The sequence below is a fragment of the Fonsecaea multimorphosa genome, assembly GCF_000836435.1.
Source record: "Fonsecaea multimorphosa CBS 102226 unplaced genomic scaffold supercont1.14, whole genome shotgun sequence".
Classification (NCBI taxonomy): Eukaryota; Fungi; Ascomycota; class Eurotiomycetes; order Chaetothyriales; family Herpotrichiellaceae; genus Fonsecaea; species Fonsecaea multimorphosa.
This window is the reverse complement of record NW_015971648.1, coordinates 232,866-248,082: the sequence shown is the minus strand read 5'-3', so window position 1 is coordinate 248,082 and position 15,217 is coordinate 232,866. Positions and strand designations below refer to the sequence as shown.

The 15,217-nt window shown below is 52.2% G+C and overlaps 7 protein-coding genes across 7 annotated transcripts; 3 read left to right on the top strand and 4 right to left on the bottom strand.

The window, feature by feature from the left end:
* Window positions 1-463: 463 nt before the first annotated feature.
* On the top strand, window positions 464-1,334 carry Z520_07119 (calcineurin subunit B; the record flags this gene model as incomplete). The annotated part of the gene is made up of 5 exons (XM_016777618.1): window positions 464-596; window positions 695-747; window positions 809-882; window positions 935-1,269; window positions 1,324-1,334. 5 exons carry the CDS (start codon window positions 464-466, stop codon window positions 1,332-1,334), a joined length of 606 nt encoding a protein of 201 aa, XP_016631128.1.
* Window positions 1,335-2,320: 986 nt separating this feature from the next.
* Z520_07118 (uncharacterized protein) lies at window positions 2,321-3,799 on the bottom strand (the record flags this gene model as incomplete). Its single annotated transcript, XM_016777617.1, has 2 exons — window positions 2,321-3,398; window positions 3,498-3,799. 2 exons carry the CDS (start codon window positions 3,797-3,799, stop codon window positions 2,321-2,323), a joined length of 1,380 nt encoding a protein of 459 aa, XP_016631127.1.
* Window positions 3,800-4,528: 729 nt separating this feature from the next.
* Window positions 4,529-6,250, bottom strand: Z520_07117 (uncharacterized protein; the record flags this gene model as incomplete). The annotated part of the gene is made up of 3 exons (XM_016777616.1): window positions 4,529-5,109; window positions 5,165-5,593; window positions 5,659-6,250. The coding sequence occupies 3 exons, from the start codon at window positions 6,248-6,250 to the stop codon at window positions 4,529-4,531; spliced, it is 1,602 nt and encodes a 533-aa protein (XP_016631126.1).
* Window positions 6,251-7,134: 884 nt separating this feature from the next.
* Window positions 7,135-8,172, bottom strand: Z520_07116 (uncharacterized protein; the record flags this gene model as incomplete). The annotated part of the gene is made up of 4 exons (XM_016777615.1): window positions 7,135-7,437; window positions 7,504-7,777; window positions 7,848-7,983; window positions 8,034-8,172. The coding sequence occupies 4 exons, from the start codon at window positions 8,170-8,172 to the stop codon at window positions 7,135-7,137; spliced, it is 852 nt and encodes a 283-aa protein (XP_016631125.1).
* A 1,829-nt stretch (window positions 8,173-10,001) lies between these two features.
* On the top strand, window positions 10,002-11,806 carry Z520_07115 (uncharacterized protein; the record flags this gene model as incomplete). Its single annotated transcript, XM_016777614.1, has 3 exons — window positions 10,002-10,004; window positions 10,054-10,138; window positions 10,194-11,806. The coding sequence occupies 3 exons, from the start codon at window positions 10,002-10,004 to the stop codon at window positions 11,804-11,806; spliced, it is 1,701 nt and encodes a 566-aa protein (XP_016631124.1).
* A 334-nt stretch (window positions 11,807-12,140) lies between these two features.
* Window positions 12,141-12,617, top strand: Z520_07114 (uncharacterized protein; the record flags this gene model as incomplete). Its single annotated transcript, XM_016777613.1, has 1 exon — window positions 12,141-12,617. The coding sequence occupies one exon, from the start codon at window positions 12,141-12,143 to the stop codon at window positions 12,615-12,617; it is 477 nt and encodes a 158-aa protein (XP_016631123.1).
* A 245-nt stretch (window positions 12,618-12,862) lies between these two features.
* On the bottom strand, window positions 12,863-13,801 carry Z520_07113 (uncharacterized protein; the record flags this gene model as incomplete). The annotated part of the gene is made up of 1 exon (XM_016777612.1): window positions 12,863-13,801. The coding sequence occupies one exon, from the start codon at window positions 13,799-13,801 to the stop codon at window positions 12,863-12,865; it is 939 nt and encodes a 312-aa protein (XP_016631122.1).
* Between the last annotated feature and the right edge of the window lie 1,416 nt (window positions 13,802-15,217).

The following is a 15,217-nucleotide window of genomic DNA, read 5'->3' as shown; positions in this document are numbered from 1 at the left end:
GATTATACCACTGCAATAACTGGTTGATTCAGTCATGGCCCTCATAATTCACCCGTAGCCAACATACTACCACATGCAATCTCTTCACCTTTCGAGTTCCACACGGCACGCTCCAGCCACAAAGCATGAGCCACCTGTGGCTGGAAACACCAATCCAAAAGCGGCTAGCTTACACGTGATTCTCGATCTCCTCACCCGATTGGGCGAATCGGGCACCGTTTGTACTGGAGCCCCCCAATTGTGCATGCGGCTGCACTGAACTCATGGCTTGAAACTCGCCTTGTGCTCCGTACTCTTTATTCAGCTTCTCAGATTCCCTTCTTACACACAGATCTTACTTCCTACGACTTCACCTTCACGAGTCCATACTTGACTCCAATCCTCCGAAGAAGCTGCTTCGCACTCGAGTGCAACAACAAACCCGGTCTCCAACTGTAACTGTCCCACCCCTCAATCGCCCACCATGGCTACGCCAGCATTTGGCGCCCAAGCCTCCGCTGTTGCAGAGCCCAATAATGCCGCTTTATACGATGCTCGAAGACGGCAGCAAGTCACGGGCTCCCAGATTCTCGATAACATTGTCTCCTTCTCGAATTGTACGTTACAGCCTCAATTGAACTGAATCAGAAGTGGTTATGGGATGGCTGTGTCGGAGAAAGCAAGCCAGCACGTGCTAACCAGAGCGCTACGGTAGTCGATCGCGAGGAGGTGGACAGACTGCGAAAACGATTCATGAAGTTGGACAAGGTGAGGCCATACTCTGCACGTACATTGCAGGCTGGTTTGCTAACTTGGATGGTTCGCATAGGACAATAGCGGCACAATTGAACGCGAAGAGTTCCTATCATTACCTCAAGTATCCTCCAACCCTTTAGCGACGAGGTATAGTCATCTATGCGCCTTCCAGGTCGACTCCGGCTAATTTTCTTACAAGAATGATTGCTATCTTCGACGAAGACGGTGGCGGCGATGTTGACTTTCAAGAATTCGTGCTGGGCCTTTCCGCCTTCTCCTCCAAGGGCAACAAAGAAGAAAAACTGAAATTCGCCTTTAAGGTCTACGACATTGATCGCGACGGGTACATTTCCAACGGAGAGTTGTTCATTGTGCTCAAGATGATGGTGGGCTCGAACCTGAAGGACCAACAGCTGCAGCAGATTGTGGACAAGACCATCATGGAGGCGGATAAAGATGGCGACGGAAAAATTAGCTTCTCCGAATTCACGCAAATGGTCGAGAACACGGATGTTAGCATGAGCATGACGCTTGGTGAGTTTGGAGTTGCTCAAAGACAACTCGTGGTGATCGCTAACTTGGTGATAGATCAATTCTGAGGTTGGCATGGCGTTGCGGTCCAGATTATCTTCATGGCTGATGGGCGAATGTGACACTTACATACCTGTGACGAGTAATGAGACAAGCAACTCGAAGACACCAAATCTTGCCATACTGGGCGAATCCGCTAACAACGGTGGTGTGGGCAGAGATGGCCTGCTCTCCTCTGTGTTTTCCTGTTTTCCAGTTTTCCATTGTTGGTCAATCTCCGATGCTTCTTCCCTCAAGGACTATCCACGTCTGTTGTCCCTGAAACCTGCAAGCCCACTTTCGAGTTGATTCAATCCTCCCAAGCTCTCTTCCGACTGCCAGTGCGAACCTTGGGGTACTGCTCGTCCCCTTTCTCTATGGCTGCCCTTCCAATACGCCTATGGAAGTGAGTTACGAATATTTCAGGCACGGCCCAAGACAGAAACAAAAGGAAATCGTGACATCCCCGTTTCCGAACTCCTTTAGCCATTTGAATCTGGTTGGCTAAGTTAACGACCACAAAAGTCCTTAGACAACATGACCAGCACGGCATTATTGGTTCTCGCGAAATGTGAAGTACGTTGCGAACCTCTCATTGTTCCCAAAGTCTTCCTTACAGGCAATTAGTTGATGCCGCGAGACGTGTGCCTCGTCGCATGAAGCCAAAGAGTTGTCGTGCTCATGCCCTGATATGTTGTGATTTATATGAAAGGTCGCTTGAGAAGGAGCGTATGGATCGCATCAGTCCTTTTCCATATACTGAAGTATCTACACCGCTTGCGCCGTTACGGATCAATAAATGGAGGACGTTAGGGCTGCTTCATCCTCGAGGCTTGTGCTCATTGCGGCATAGAGGGTGGAAGAAGGAACAACCCCGTTTGATCTAATATCTTCCAAGAGAGAATCCAGTATACACACAATCCTGAAACCACAAAACATCGAGTCGCCCCTCATTGGAAGTTTCAGTCGACCATGAGATTGGGACTCTTGGACAAATCCATTTTTTCATTCCAGCTCACAAAGCCAATGCCTCCCTTGGACCGGTGGGAACACCCTCCTTCTCCAGTTTTTCTTCCCATTTCTTATTGTCCTTTGCATGTGTCGAAAGAGTGGTCGTCTGGGCAGTAGCTGCAGCGTTTGATCCGAGAGCCGCATCTTCCCCGTTCACTTTTTCAGGGATACCAGTTGGATTGCCCATCAAGAGCTCTTCAAGGACCGAACACACGGCATCGCCAATCTCCTTGGTCGTGGCGGTTCCACCCAGGTCGCCGCTTCGAATCTCGAGGCCGCCAATGTCCTTTCCATCAAGGACCTTTTCCACCGCGGTTTCGATGGCGGCGGCCTCGGCTGCCAGGTTGAACGAGTACCGCAACATCATTGCCGCCGAGAGGATTTGGGCAACGGGGTTAACGATACCCTTTCCAGCGATATCTGGCGCAGAGCCGTGCACGGGCTCGTAAATACCGTTACATCGAGTCTTGCCATCCGGAATGCCAGAAAGACTGGCACTGGGCAACACGCCCAACGTGCCGACCACGCCGCCGGCTTGATCGGACAACATGTCGCCAAAGGTGTTGTCTGTGTGGATGACGCCGTTGAACATGCGTGGATTTTTAACCATCAGCATGGACAGGCTGTCTGCCAATTGATGCTTCAGCTCGATCTGAGGAAACTCCTTGGCGAAAACCTCCGAGGTGACTTTCCGCCAGAGCCGGCCTGAAGCGAGCACGTTGGCTTTGTCACTGGACCACACGGTCGCGGGTCCTTCGGGGCAATTGCCGGTGCCTTTGCCGTCCTTCCCCATGGTCATAGCTAGGGCAGCGGCAACCCGTGCGCTCCGTTCGATCTCGTCCCGTTTATAGGCCCACGAGTCGCTGGCGAAGTCGGCCTCCTCGACTTTGGGACCATAATAGGCACCGCCGCAGTTCTCGCGGAGGAGGATGAAATTGGTGCCCTCGGCGATTGAGGGCTTCAGAGGGGAAAGCGGGATCAGGGAGCGAGAATAGAAGGTGCACGGGCGGATATTGGCAAACGCATTGAGATGTTGGCGAAGGCGGAGGAGGCCAGATTCCGGGTTCGGATAGGCCGTTCCCCTTGTTCGTTGTTAATAACTGTAATGGACAGACCGAACAGGAAACGCACGGCACAGGGGAAAAGCCAGAGGAGTGCACGAGGGACGGTTAAAACCTTACCATTCTGGTCCGCCCACGCTGCCAAACAAGACGGCATCGCTCTCTTCCTTCGCGATCCTCAGCACCTCATCCGTGATGGGCGTTCCGTGCTTGTCGATACTGCACCCACCACAGATCTGATGGTTGAATTCGAACTTGAGCCGGCCCTGGGAGGTTATCTCGACCGTGTCCAGAACGCGCAATGCTTCGTCCATGACTTCAGGACCGACATGGTCGCCGGGGAGAACGAGAATGCGGAATGTCTGTGTTGAAGTGGTGGTGGAGGGTGTTGATGCGCTGGATTCGAGCACCGGGGCGGCCATGGTCGAGAGCTGCTGCCGGGGACTTGAGGTGTTTGAGATTGGTTCAAGTGTAATAGAATAGTCACCAGGCTGAGGGTTCAGTCCTCCCTCGTCTCCGGAAAATATCTGGGGTGCTTGTGTATAACCCACTGCTTTTGGAAACTCCTCGTAGAGGTATAGTGATTCCTACCACGATAATACCAATTTACTTCGCGGAGAACACACAGAAATGATGGTGACGTAGGTCTTTTAGAACGACGTCCCCTCCTCAAGGAAACGCAGCAGCCCCAAAATATTCAGGGGAGAAAGAAAGAAGGTAGATAGAGGACTTAGAAAGGGGCCAAAGAGAAAGTTCTCCGCAACCTCGAGTGATCGTTATCCCTTGGGTAAAATATACAGAGCTTGCTATGTTTATGCTTCCCGACGTCCTCGAAACCCCCGCATGGAGGAGACGGCAAGGCGCAGGCCGGCAATTTCTCCGCTCCGATTGCGGAGGGGGGCTTGGTGCCTGGGGGAAAAGAGCCAATCACCATCACCTTCTCCGACAAGGCTGAAGCCGGCCTGTTGTTGGCAATGTACTATGAAAACCACAAGGCTTTCTTGTATTTTTTCCACTAGGGCTTCTTATGATAGATCCAACGTCAATCAGACACGATGATCAATTGGGAAGCTTTAGGACGAGGTCTGTCTATCGAGATTCAAAAGTATAAATGATACACCGCACACGGCTCCACAGGGAACTATAAACCCTCAATCAGGCGTACCGACATTCTTCTTCCGATTGACTCTGATGTAGTCCTTCAAAAGAAACACAATGCTGATGCACAGTCCCAAACCCGCGAACCCGATTCCTAGATACCACGCTCCACGGTACCCGAGTAGAATGTCGTGTGGCGTGCGCCCACCGCGATTGACGTGCACCTCCACCGTCCCTGCAAAGCCCAGGCCCAGCGAGATGCTGTAGTTGACGATGGTCGTGACAAGACTGGCCGCGATACCCTGGTGTTCCTTGCGCACCGCGTTGGAGAGGATGATTGTGGCCGCGGGGAAGGACATGTCCATTCCCCAAGGGATGACTACCAGGCAGACGAACGTCTGGGCCCAGTATGTCTGGTGGACGGGCGTGGTGGCGACCAGGATGTGGCCCACGGTGAACCATGTGAGCGCGATGGTCATGACCATTGCGGGTCGAAGTTTGGATAATAGGATGCCTGTGACGACCGAGGCGCAGGCCCCCGACACGGCCACGGGGCTCATGTATGCGACGGTCAGCAAGGGTGATGCGCCGCGCAGGATTTCCAGGAAGTTGACCAGGTAGAGAACCCATATGCCTAGATTTCCCTTGATTAGTTTGAAGGCAAAGTGCTTTTGGGAACCGGTCCATACCAAATGAAGACCAGCCACAGACAATGCACGAAAGCACGAATCCGACGTCCACCGTCAGTGCGTCGAAGGGCACGAGCGGAGCTTTGGAAACCCGGAGCTCAATGTAGAAGAACAGGGGCACCAGCAGGATGCCGATGATCATGGTCACGTAGACGTATGCTTTCTGCCAACCCACAATGGGTGCCTGGTTCCATGCGAAATTGAACAGTACCAGAGCCGTGATGCCCACGGCGGCGCCGGGCAGGTCGAGGAGCCCAATCTTCTGCCGGAGGGAATACTTGTCAAACTCGGGTCGTGGTGGTGGACTGGGAATGACAAAGTATGAGGCCACTGCAAGGGCAGCGAGGGCAATGGCGAAGGAGAAGAACGCCCAAGGCCACCAGGTTAGAGCGAAGAGTCCTGCAAAAGCACAGCCGATAATGGAGCCACCTAGAGATATGGCGAGTTAGTAAAACAAACAACAAAGTCGATCGACGTGAGGGTTGCTCACTAACCGGGAGCACAAGCACCAAAGAGCGCAAAGACCATGTCTTTCCGAGGACTGCCATTCGCATAACTTGCACCGAGGAGAGCCACGCCATTTGGTAGGAGGATGGCAGGCCCGATCCCCTGGAAGACTCGAGCGAACACGAACAATACGTGATTTGAATAGATGGCCAGTCCTGCGATCATTGACCAGACCGAGAACCAGGCATACCCGATAATCATCATTCGTTTGTAACCAAACATATCTCCCAGTCTTCCGCTGACGAGGATGAATGTCCCGACCGTCAAGCTGTATCCGGCAATCAGCCATGTCAATTCGACGGGATTGGTGATGTTGAAGCTTCGTCCTATGTCATGGAGGATGATGAGTGCTTGGCCCAGGCCGACTTGGGTCGTCATCTGTGCAGTGCAAATGATGCCCACGAAGAGGATCTCGTGTGGTAGAGAGAAGGACTCCGCAAGGGGTCTGCTGGTTTGAGGCGACATGCCATCACCGATGGCGATTTCCTTCTCGAGAGCTTCCTGCGAGGGTTCTCCATCTCGTGCTTCGCAATCAAGCGACGAACTCGGGGGTGTTTGTTGCGGATTTTCGGTGGTCATTCCCCCAATACAGTCGAGCTCTGAAAGTGAAGAAAGTACTGGCTATCCCTCGAAGATTTCGCCATGCCCGCACAAAAGAAGCGTCTCTTTTTATATGAGTATGCGGAAGTCGTGGGGCTCGTTCCCGAGCTATGGCGGCAATGCATTGTATCTTGCACAGTGGATTTAGCCTGTGCATTCGTGGCAGGGTCTGGCATGTCGGAAATTTACGAGGTATTCTACGTTTGGCAATTGTGGAGATGCCTCCGAGTGGGGTTCAGGTTCAAGATAAGATGTGTCCGAGTCGGCCAAACGACGGCATCTTCTGCTCAAGCATTGGGCCCAGAATATATGTCAGACTCGGAAGGCTTTACTGGCAAGGCCGCCAGCGACTCGGCCGTCGAGCGCGGTGCTCGCACTTCACTGTCATGTTGGCATGCTTTCAAGAGCATCCGAGTGGGACTGGGAACTTGATCCGCAGATATATTTGCAGCTTGCGGAGGTCGGAGCGTTCGCAGCCTCCGGGACCCTGGGGCCCTTGGACAGGGGTATCATTATTCAGCCAAGAGCGGTCGTCTTCCGCAATCCTGTGCTCAGTAGTGACGGGAGCTCCTTTCAAGCATTTGTTCAAATACAAGCTGTACGAGGTACCTCGTAACCCTTCGTGGGCTTATGGCGCTAACTTGGATTGGTATCTGGCAAATTGTGGAAACAAGACATATAGTGACCGAGCCACCGACTTAGATTCCCATTCATGCGCTCTGAGATGGAATCAAGGGATGGTCTAATAGATATTTCTAGCACTCTCGACGTCGGTGAGAGCACTTCTCTCTTTTTTCTCTCACTCTCTCTAAATTAAAATCTTAGTCCTGCTGCCATCCATTTGGTTGCTTTCAGAGTATTCTTCATCGACCCAGTGCCTGTGTCGTGACCATGGTGTGTCCGAGTTCCAGGCCAGTGTAGTCTCCCTTTCTGTCGCCTCTCTTAGTTTTGAAATAGTTCAAAACCCCGGCAGTCGTGTAGAGAGCAACGACTATGACCTCTGGACCAAGGCCAAGAACGAGGTATAGAGCCCAACTACCGGTGACAGGATTGAATTTCCCGGTATGGCCTGTTGATTTGCTGGTGTTCAAATTGATGGCGTTGAGCCCTGAATAAATGATACGGACCAAGAGGAAAGGTAGCGCTAGCAAAACGGCCGCAAGGAGCTGGACAAATCACAAGCATCAGCAACAGAACCTGAACAAGTTCTCGGTAGAATTGGTTGGGCTTACCGTTCTTTGCATCGGCACATATTGAGACCTGGTGCTCCAGAAGATGAGGCTACAGAGGCATAGTATTGCCCAGACGATAAAGAAGAGCAACGTTGCAAGCTTCAATAACGTCGCTCCGGTGTTCAGATCATTCTGGTCAGTTTTGGTTCGGTCGAGTGAGCCTGATATACTGAGTACAAGTGCAACTACTATAAGGAGATGAACCGGCTTCAGGAGTCTGGGGAGAGACGAGTTTGACCAGGACTTTCGCACTTCATTTGAGGTTTTGCTGGCACTGTTCTCGTTGAAAATCGTCAATCATACAATCTCAATGGCTGAACTCCTTTGATCTGAGCGATACTTACCCTCCGTTGACGAAAGACAAGGTCGCGCTAAGCAACGGCGACAATGCGATTGTATTCAAGATTGTGGCGGTAGTAACGAGATTCTCCTTCTTTCCCAATTCGATGTCAATGTTCATGCCCGCTCCAGTAAGTTTGACTTGTGTTCTGTTAGCCTGCGAGCTGGTACGCCACAAACAGATGACCTACTGATGCAGAACAGCAGAAGATATATCCACCCTGCATCACGCCTGAAACCGTAGCGGATGGTGTTGAACAGACAAAAGAATGCCGTTGGCGTGTACACAGCAATTTCGACGATGCTCAATTTTCCATGACTATCGAGCATATTGAAAACTGCGCGCTGAAATTCAGAACAATAACGTAGTTGCAATCAGTCACACAATGAGACAGAGACACGGTTGTTGAATCTTTGGAGATGTAGAGCTCGAAATCGAAGACTTCGGTTTTCGCGACTTTATAACTTACAAAATGTCTAGGATCTGCTCTACGTTTTCTTGTAACCACTCCATCTCTGACGAGGGGTTGAATCAAGTGAGATTCGGTCTTTGGAGGCGCAGGCTCCAAAGAGATCAACCATGGCTGGTCCTAGGGTTGAAATCTCGGGATTGCAGTGGAGGCTTTGCTTAACGGACGTGCGACGTCACAGATATGGCAGGATCTGTCCATTCTGCCCAGGTGCAACACCCTCAGATGAGATTTTTGCTGCGCAAAAACAATAGATGGAATATGCCCTGTTACCGTGAACCGAAAAGCCACCAATTTGTCGTCTGAGAGGAAATCCCTGCCAAGTTGGGGACAGACGCTAGCCTCGAGACTGATGGCTTTCAGCGAGGTGGTCGTCTAATGTCGTTAAAGATGCTCCGCCACCATCTTTGGAGCATTTTGCGAGAGCCACGTTCTCCTTGATAGACAGAACAGTCTGCGGATGATCATCGTGCAGTCCGTAGCTGAAGACGAGGGCGCATCGGCGCGTCATAGGGTCCCCGCTCTACCCATCCTCGGCCAAAAGCCTTGATCAGGCTGCCGCAAATTGTCCGATTTACAGCTTTCGACTAGGCCATGAACTTGCTTCGTGCGTCTTGGGCCCTGAGGAGCCAGGAGGAGGGCGGCTATCTCCGGTGCAGCGTGAATCCGTGTGCGAATGGGCGGACAAGCGGCCTTTGCGCCCGCTGAATTGTGAATTTGGTCTTGGTGTTGTGTGTTCTATCTCCACAGGAAAGGTTCGTTTTGGAGAAAAGAAAAACCACCGTCCTTTCCAAGAAGAGTTCAACTTATTTCATGCTATGTCGGGGCGATAAGTCACATACTGGACTTGCTCAGGTTGAAGCAGTGAGGCTCCGGTCATGCTCAGCTCCAAAGACGGAATCGGAAAGTGCTCATGTCGAGATTCCGACATCGATTTCGCTCTTTCTTTGGCTATAACATCATGCCTTGATCCACAACCCGTATGACTACGGCCGTGTGGAAAGGCTATCACCGTGCCGGTGGCAGCGCTGGAGGGTACAGGCAGAGGACTCACTTCGACAAGAACGGAGCTATTTGCGATTGGCCTGCGATCATGGATTGTTATCTGCCCCACTGCACACCTACATGTCGCCCCAAGGCTGGCATTGCCGAAGCATACAAGAGTCATGTAAAATGTCCATACCGTGGAATAAAATATAACCAGAGCAACTGGTTGTATATGATTTGCTGCGCGTTGGATGGTCGTGATCGAGATTGAAAACCCCCTGTTTGCGGAGAAGGATAAGATATATAATAGTTTTATATCTTGTGCACTCGGGGTCTATAGGCCTTGGCCTGTTCACCCTTGACCTGTTCACCCTAGGGAACGGTACAGCTCTTTCATCAATCGAGGATGTCTTTTTATGACGGGTAGTGATGATGAACAGTTGATGCCAGATGGTCGACGAGGCACGGCATGGTGGCCACTTCAGCCGCAAAGAAAGCGTAATGACGTCAATGCATCCCACCGACGCGTCGTGATTTCTAGAATCCTGCAGAGGCTGACAAGCTCAACTCTTACTTCCAGAAATATGTGTACCTCGTAGCACATCGTCTTTTTGTTGGAGAGCTCGTCGGTTACCGTGTGTGGCTGATGAAAGATATGCCCGAGCATGCGTAGGTAGCAAGTCATTTTCGGTCTAGGGGGAGATGGTGTGTGATGAGCCCCGATCTCAAACTGCAACACCGCTAACAAGACCAGGCTTCCCTTCTCCGGCAGATAGTTGCAGGCCCCCGTGCCAGACACCCAGAAGCAGGCCTCGACCTGTGTTATGTGACAGATTACAGTACGTTGGAACCTGGAAACGAGAAGTGAAGGCCTTTTGTGCTAACATTCATCAGTTGTCGTCACTTCTGGTCCTAGCTCAGTATGGCCCAGGAAAGCCTATCGAAACCCCCTAGATCAGCTGGTCGGCTTCCTCGATCGGAAACATGGCGAAGATTGGGCCATCTTCGAGTTTCGAGCCGAGGGCACAGGGTATCCTGATTCTGAGGTCTACAACAGGATCCACCACTTTCCGTGGCCGGACCACCACCCTCCTCCCTTTGCCATCGTCCCGAACGTCATGGCTGCAATGCGCAACTGGATCCAGCGGGTGGACGAAGACGCGGATAAAAGCAAGGATAGAGACAAGAAAAGGGTGGCTGTCGTACACTGCAAAGCGGGCAAAGGCAGAAGCGGGACGGTCGCGTGCTCGTATCTGATCAGCGAGGAAGGGTGGAAAAAGGAGGAAGCTCTCCAGCGCTTCACCATCAGACGTATGCGGCCTGGGTTCGGCCTTGGCGTGAGTATCCCAAGTCAGTTGCGTTGGGTTGGCTATGTGGATCGATGGACAAACAGTCTGGGCAAACGATACGTCGAAAGACCTGTCGAGGTTGTTGAGATCCAGGTTGAGGGTCTCAGGGACGGCGTTAAAGTCTCAATAGAGGGTTACGTGGATGGTGGCCGGCGCATTCGAACTTTTCACACCTTCAACCGGCAAGAGAAGACCGTGGTGGCAGAAAGCAGCACTAAACAATCGAAGCCGGCTTCGGACTGGAAGAAGGACAGCGAAATTCTTAGCACGCCCCAGAGTGCCTCCCCACAAGCGTCTTCGTTGAGCTTGAGGAAGGACTCCCCGGGTTCAAGTCAAAATGTCATCCTCAAACCATCTTCACCCGTCATACTACCCACTAGCGACATCAACATCGACTTTGAACGACGAAACAAAGCTGGGTACACAGGCCTCACAATGGTGACGGCTATTGCTCATGTCTGGTTCAATGCATACTTTGAAGGCGGCCACGAAGGGCACAGTTCAGGCGTCTTTGAAATAGAATGGGATGCGATGGACGGTATCAAAGGAAGTTCCAGGAAGGGCACCAGAGCCCTTGACAGATTGAAAGTCGTTTGGCAATACGCGAAGCAAGAAGGAGATGGTGCTTCGATGGAGCGAATCATTACGGAGCCCGAGAAGGGCGAGCCGGTCCCAGAAGGACAACCTGCAAATTGGCAGGGTGAAACCGATGAAGAGGCCCAACCGGCAGACGGCGTTGACAGCGGCCGAAAAGGAGGTACCGCGCTCACCATCAGTGCAACGATCAATCAAGGAGCGAGCACCTTGGGTAAAGAACTCGGCCTGAGAAAATCTCATCCCGACAGTGCAAATGTCAGTCGCGCGTCGAGCGTGAAGGGCGAATCTACCACGTCAGACATGGGCAGCGCTGCACAGCGAGTCGAAGAATCAGAAGACCAGGGGGTGAAACAATGTGGTCCAGAAGGCGAGGATCTCTCATATGACGGCTCTTCCGACCCTGAGGGTGGAAGCAGACAAGACACAAAGGCCGGCCATAGAATGGAAGCTGGGATGGCCAAGGTCGCTCACGTGATCTCCAAAATGAAGCCCTCGCAGGACAAGGCTGCGGAAAAGGGAGAGGGGACCGACCACCAGGCGCACGAGCAGGATACAGCATGATCTTATGGTTTTAAGGCATGGATACCCTTTGCAAAGCGGGTCAACATTGCAAGGTGTTTGGCATTCATCGTGGATAGACAACAGGGATGTTTGTCTCCTCCTTGGATGGCGAGGGCGTCTGCTTCGCAAATTGGTTCACGCACAGCGTTCTTCCCAGCGTTTTCGTGAACGGGTATCGTTGGACAGTCTGTTTAACAGCTTCCTCGACAAACGTGCAGACTAAGAAGGCGCTCTTTTTTTATACCTTCTGATAGACCTGATTTCTCTACAGCAGCAATCTCCAGCCCAAGAAACTGTCCAAGAACCGATCTCGAGATTCTACAGCAGTAGGAAAATGGAAAAGAACAATGACCATTTGAAAGAGTCACAGACTCAGCCTTCCAATAACGGCTGCGGCAAACCTGAAACCTCAAGCCCACCAGACTCAAGCACAACAGACTCATCCAGTCCGCCTCCACCATACGTCCAGCCTATCCCCATTCCCACTTCCCCTCGCCCTCGAGCACCAACCCAATGTTCAGCGCTGGTGACCAGTCTGCCGTTTCGGCCCCATCCACGAACAGTCACGTCGTCTTCGTGGCAGGCCCGGCCCAAGGAGACCACCATCGGCGGCCTGCAACAGGATTCGGTGCCAGACATTGTTGTCCAAAGGGGCTTTGGCACCCTGATCCACAGGCCGCCCACGCCCAAACCGGTGTATGCCGAATTTGGCGGACGCTGGTGCTGTACGGATGAAAATAATGACTCGAGAGATGCGGGCCGAGAAGAGGGCCCAAGAGAGGCTGCCGAACGTGATGGTAATGAAAATTAGCGAATAGGTATGTGGAGGACCTGGACGTGGAATATCGGCTATCTCGAAGGTATAAGCTTAATAGTCGAGTAGTGGTTGACGGTTCGTTGTGAACGGCGTTTTCCCAGGTTCTGCTTGCGCGACACAAGCTGGAATGGCAGCAATTAGTGGCCTTTTGCAGCATCCGTATCTTCTTCTCGCTACTTGCTGGATTTCAGATGGTCCACGTTCGGCATGCTGCCTGCCTGTCAAACCTTCTCACCTGATCAACGCCGACGCCTTCTCCTCCGCACTCTGCGAATACCAGCTTCCGGTGAAAGGGTATCGTCGGCGGAGAGCGGGACATTCCCAAGAACCCTCGGAGTCTCCGTGGACTGGAAGAGCCCGAACAAATTCGAAGGCCTCTTCCAGATCCCTACCCCGTCCAGCATCTCCGGATCGGTGTTAGGCAAGTTCAGTTCCACGGAGCACTTGCTATTATGGACGAAGCCGTGAAGACAGAGAGGGTGCAGTGCTTGCGCGAAAGCTATGGGTTCCTCGATGTGGAGTTGGCGATATGTGGGCATTAAGAGATGGAAGACGGGGTCTTTGCCCCATTCCCCGGACTTGGTAAACAGCGCTCGCAGGTACCGCATCCAAATACACAGCGTGTCGAGGTTCTCGGCCATGCCGAAGAAGTTGTTCGCGAGGGGTTTTCGTTCCACCAGCTTGCAGAAATAAGGGTGCCAGTCGGTATCCGGGTGGTAGACGAAGTAGAGGTGCTGCTTCATGCTGCTGTTGGATTTGGAGGTGGAGGAGGTGGAGGTGCTCGTGCTCTTGGTCATCATGTCGATGTAGCCGTGAACCTGAGTCGCGAACTTTTCGGGAGCGTCCAGACGCGTCTGCGCCGCCAGCTCTCGTCGAATGCCCCGGAGCTCGGCTATGATCGCCTGTCCTTGAAACACCTGGATGCACTGCGCGGGCAGCACGGCACCGGCTGCAATGAAATACCCTTGAAACCCGGCCAGATATTTGGCATGGGACGCCAGGATCTTCACCGTGGGCATGGCTTTCTGGACGACATTCGCCAATCGTTCTGCAGTGTTGATCACACCGGGTATCTGACTCAAGGACTTGTCGACTGCACTCAGAGTACTGATTATCGTTTCTTCGGGCCGCTGTGACTGCGTTGGTGGTACCTCTGGCAGGCTGGAGTTCTGGCCCATGTTGACGGAACACAGACTCGATACCTCCAGATTGAACAGCGTCCTCGGAGATTATTGAGCGAATAGAGCACTGTTGTTAGCTGAAACTCCAGTGTCCGCTATATCGTCGTTGCTGTCGTGGTAGGTGGTTTGCAAGCTGTGACGCTAGAATATATGAGTGCTGGTGCGTTCATTTTGGCATGTCAATCAGCTTTTCTTGCAGCGAAGGATATGCAGCCTCGTCAATGGAGGGTATCTAGAGTGCAGGACTAGTTATTGAGGTTCCGGGTGAGAAAACTTCGAGGACATATTAATGTGTAGGCTGTCTCGATACTGAGTGACTGGATTGGATACTCCCGGTGGACAACATCCTGAAACGAGGCGCACATGTTTGTAGGGCAAACGGACTGCTGCCAACCCATCTGTGGCTATTTCGTTCAAATATGGTTGTGTGGCGTCCGAATGACCCCGTCGTGGTTTTCATAGGCTCACTGAAGGGCCCCTCGCTCAGTGCTGGCTGAATCCAATTGGTCTTTTGGAGTTGCCGTGAATTTTCGACTTGTAGCCCTGCCGTTGACGTGGCAGGCTCGTCTGTGGTATAGCCCTTCCTAGCTCTGGCCACCAGCATTGACTTGTTCGCGCCCTGCTATGCAACGTTGTCAGCCAGGGCGACCACGCCTCGAAACCACTAATCAGCGCGTCGCTACCATCATTGAGGCACATAGCCTCAGAAGGCGGGCTTTGCTGCAAGCGTAGACTTAGCTGGAAGTCAAGAAGGACACAACATCAGAGGCATGACCCATTCACATCATGCATGCGTCTGAAGCTGCTGGGAGAACACGCCACAGCAAACATATCGATTTAGAGTAGCGGCAGCGCAGCCAAGCAGGTTCTGGAACCGCTAAGAGGCTGCAGTAACGAAGTGTTCGTGCCTAGATCAATCCACCACGCAGTGTTTGAGATCTGATCTCCAAGTACAACCCGAAGAGGGCTGGTGCTTGCTAATCGAGATCCAGCATGCGATGGACATCGCTCCTTTGCCAAGTTGAAATCAGTGTGGTCCGAATTCAAAAGTCATCTGAAGATGATGGACCTGTATCGCCGTATCCTTGGAAAAGGCGCCACTTCATAAGAGATCAGATTAGGTCCGCAGTTTGCGCTCGAGACTCTCTCTCTCAAAATATAATGATAATCTTCTGGGGTGTCACCACGGCTTGATAAGTGAATGAGATACACAAATAGTGACCGAGGGGCCAAAACATCTCCAAGCGTCCTCGGCCGAAGGTCTCGCAAACGCTCTATTAGCCCCTTTAATTACCCACCAGGACTACCTCGTGTTAATATCGAGAACGCATGGACGACGAATCTGCTTGATATGAAGCCGCCATTTACGCCGTATATAATTTTTGATCATATCTCTCTGCCGAGTACATCTCG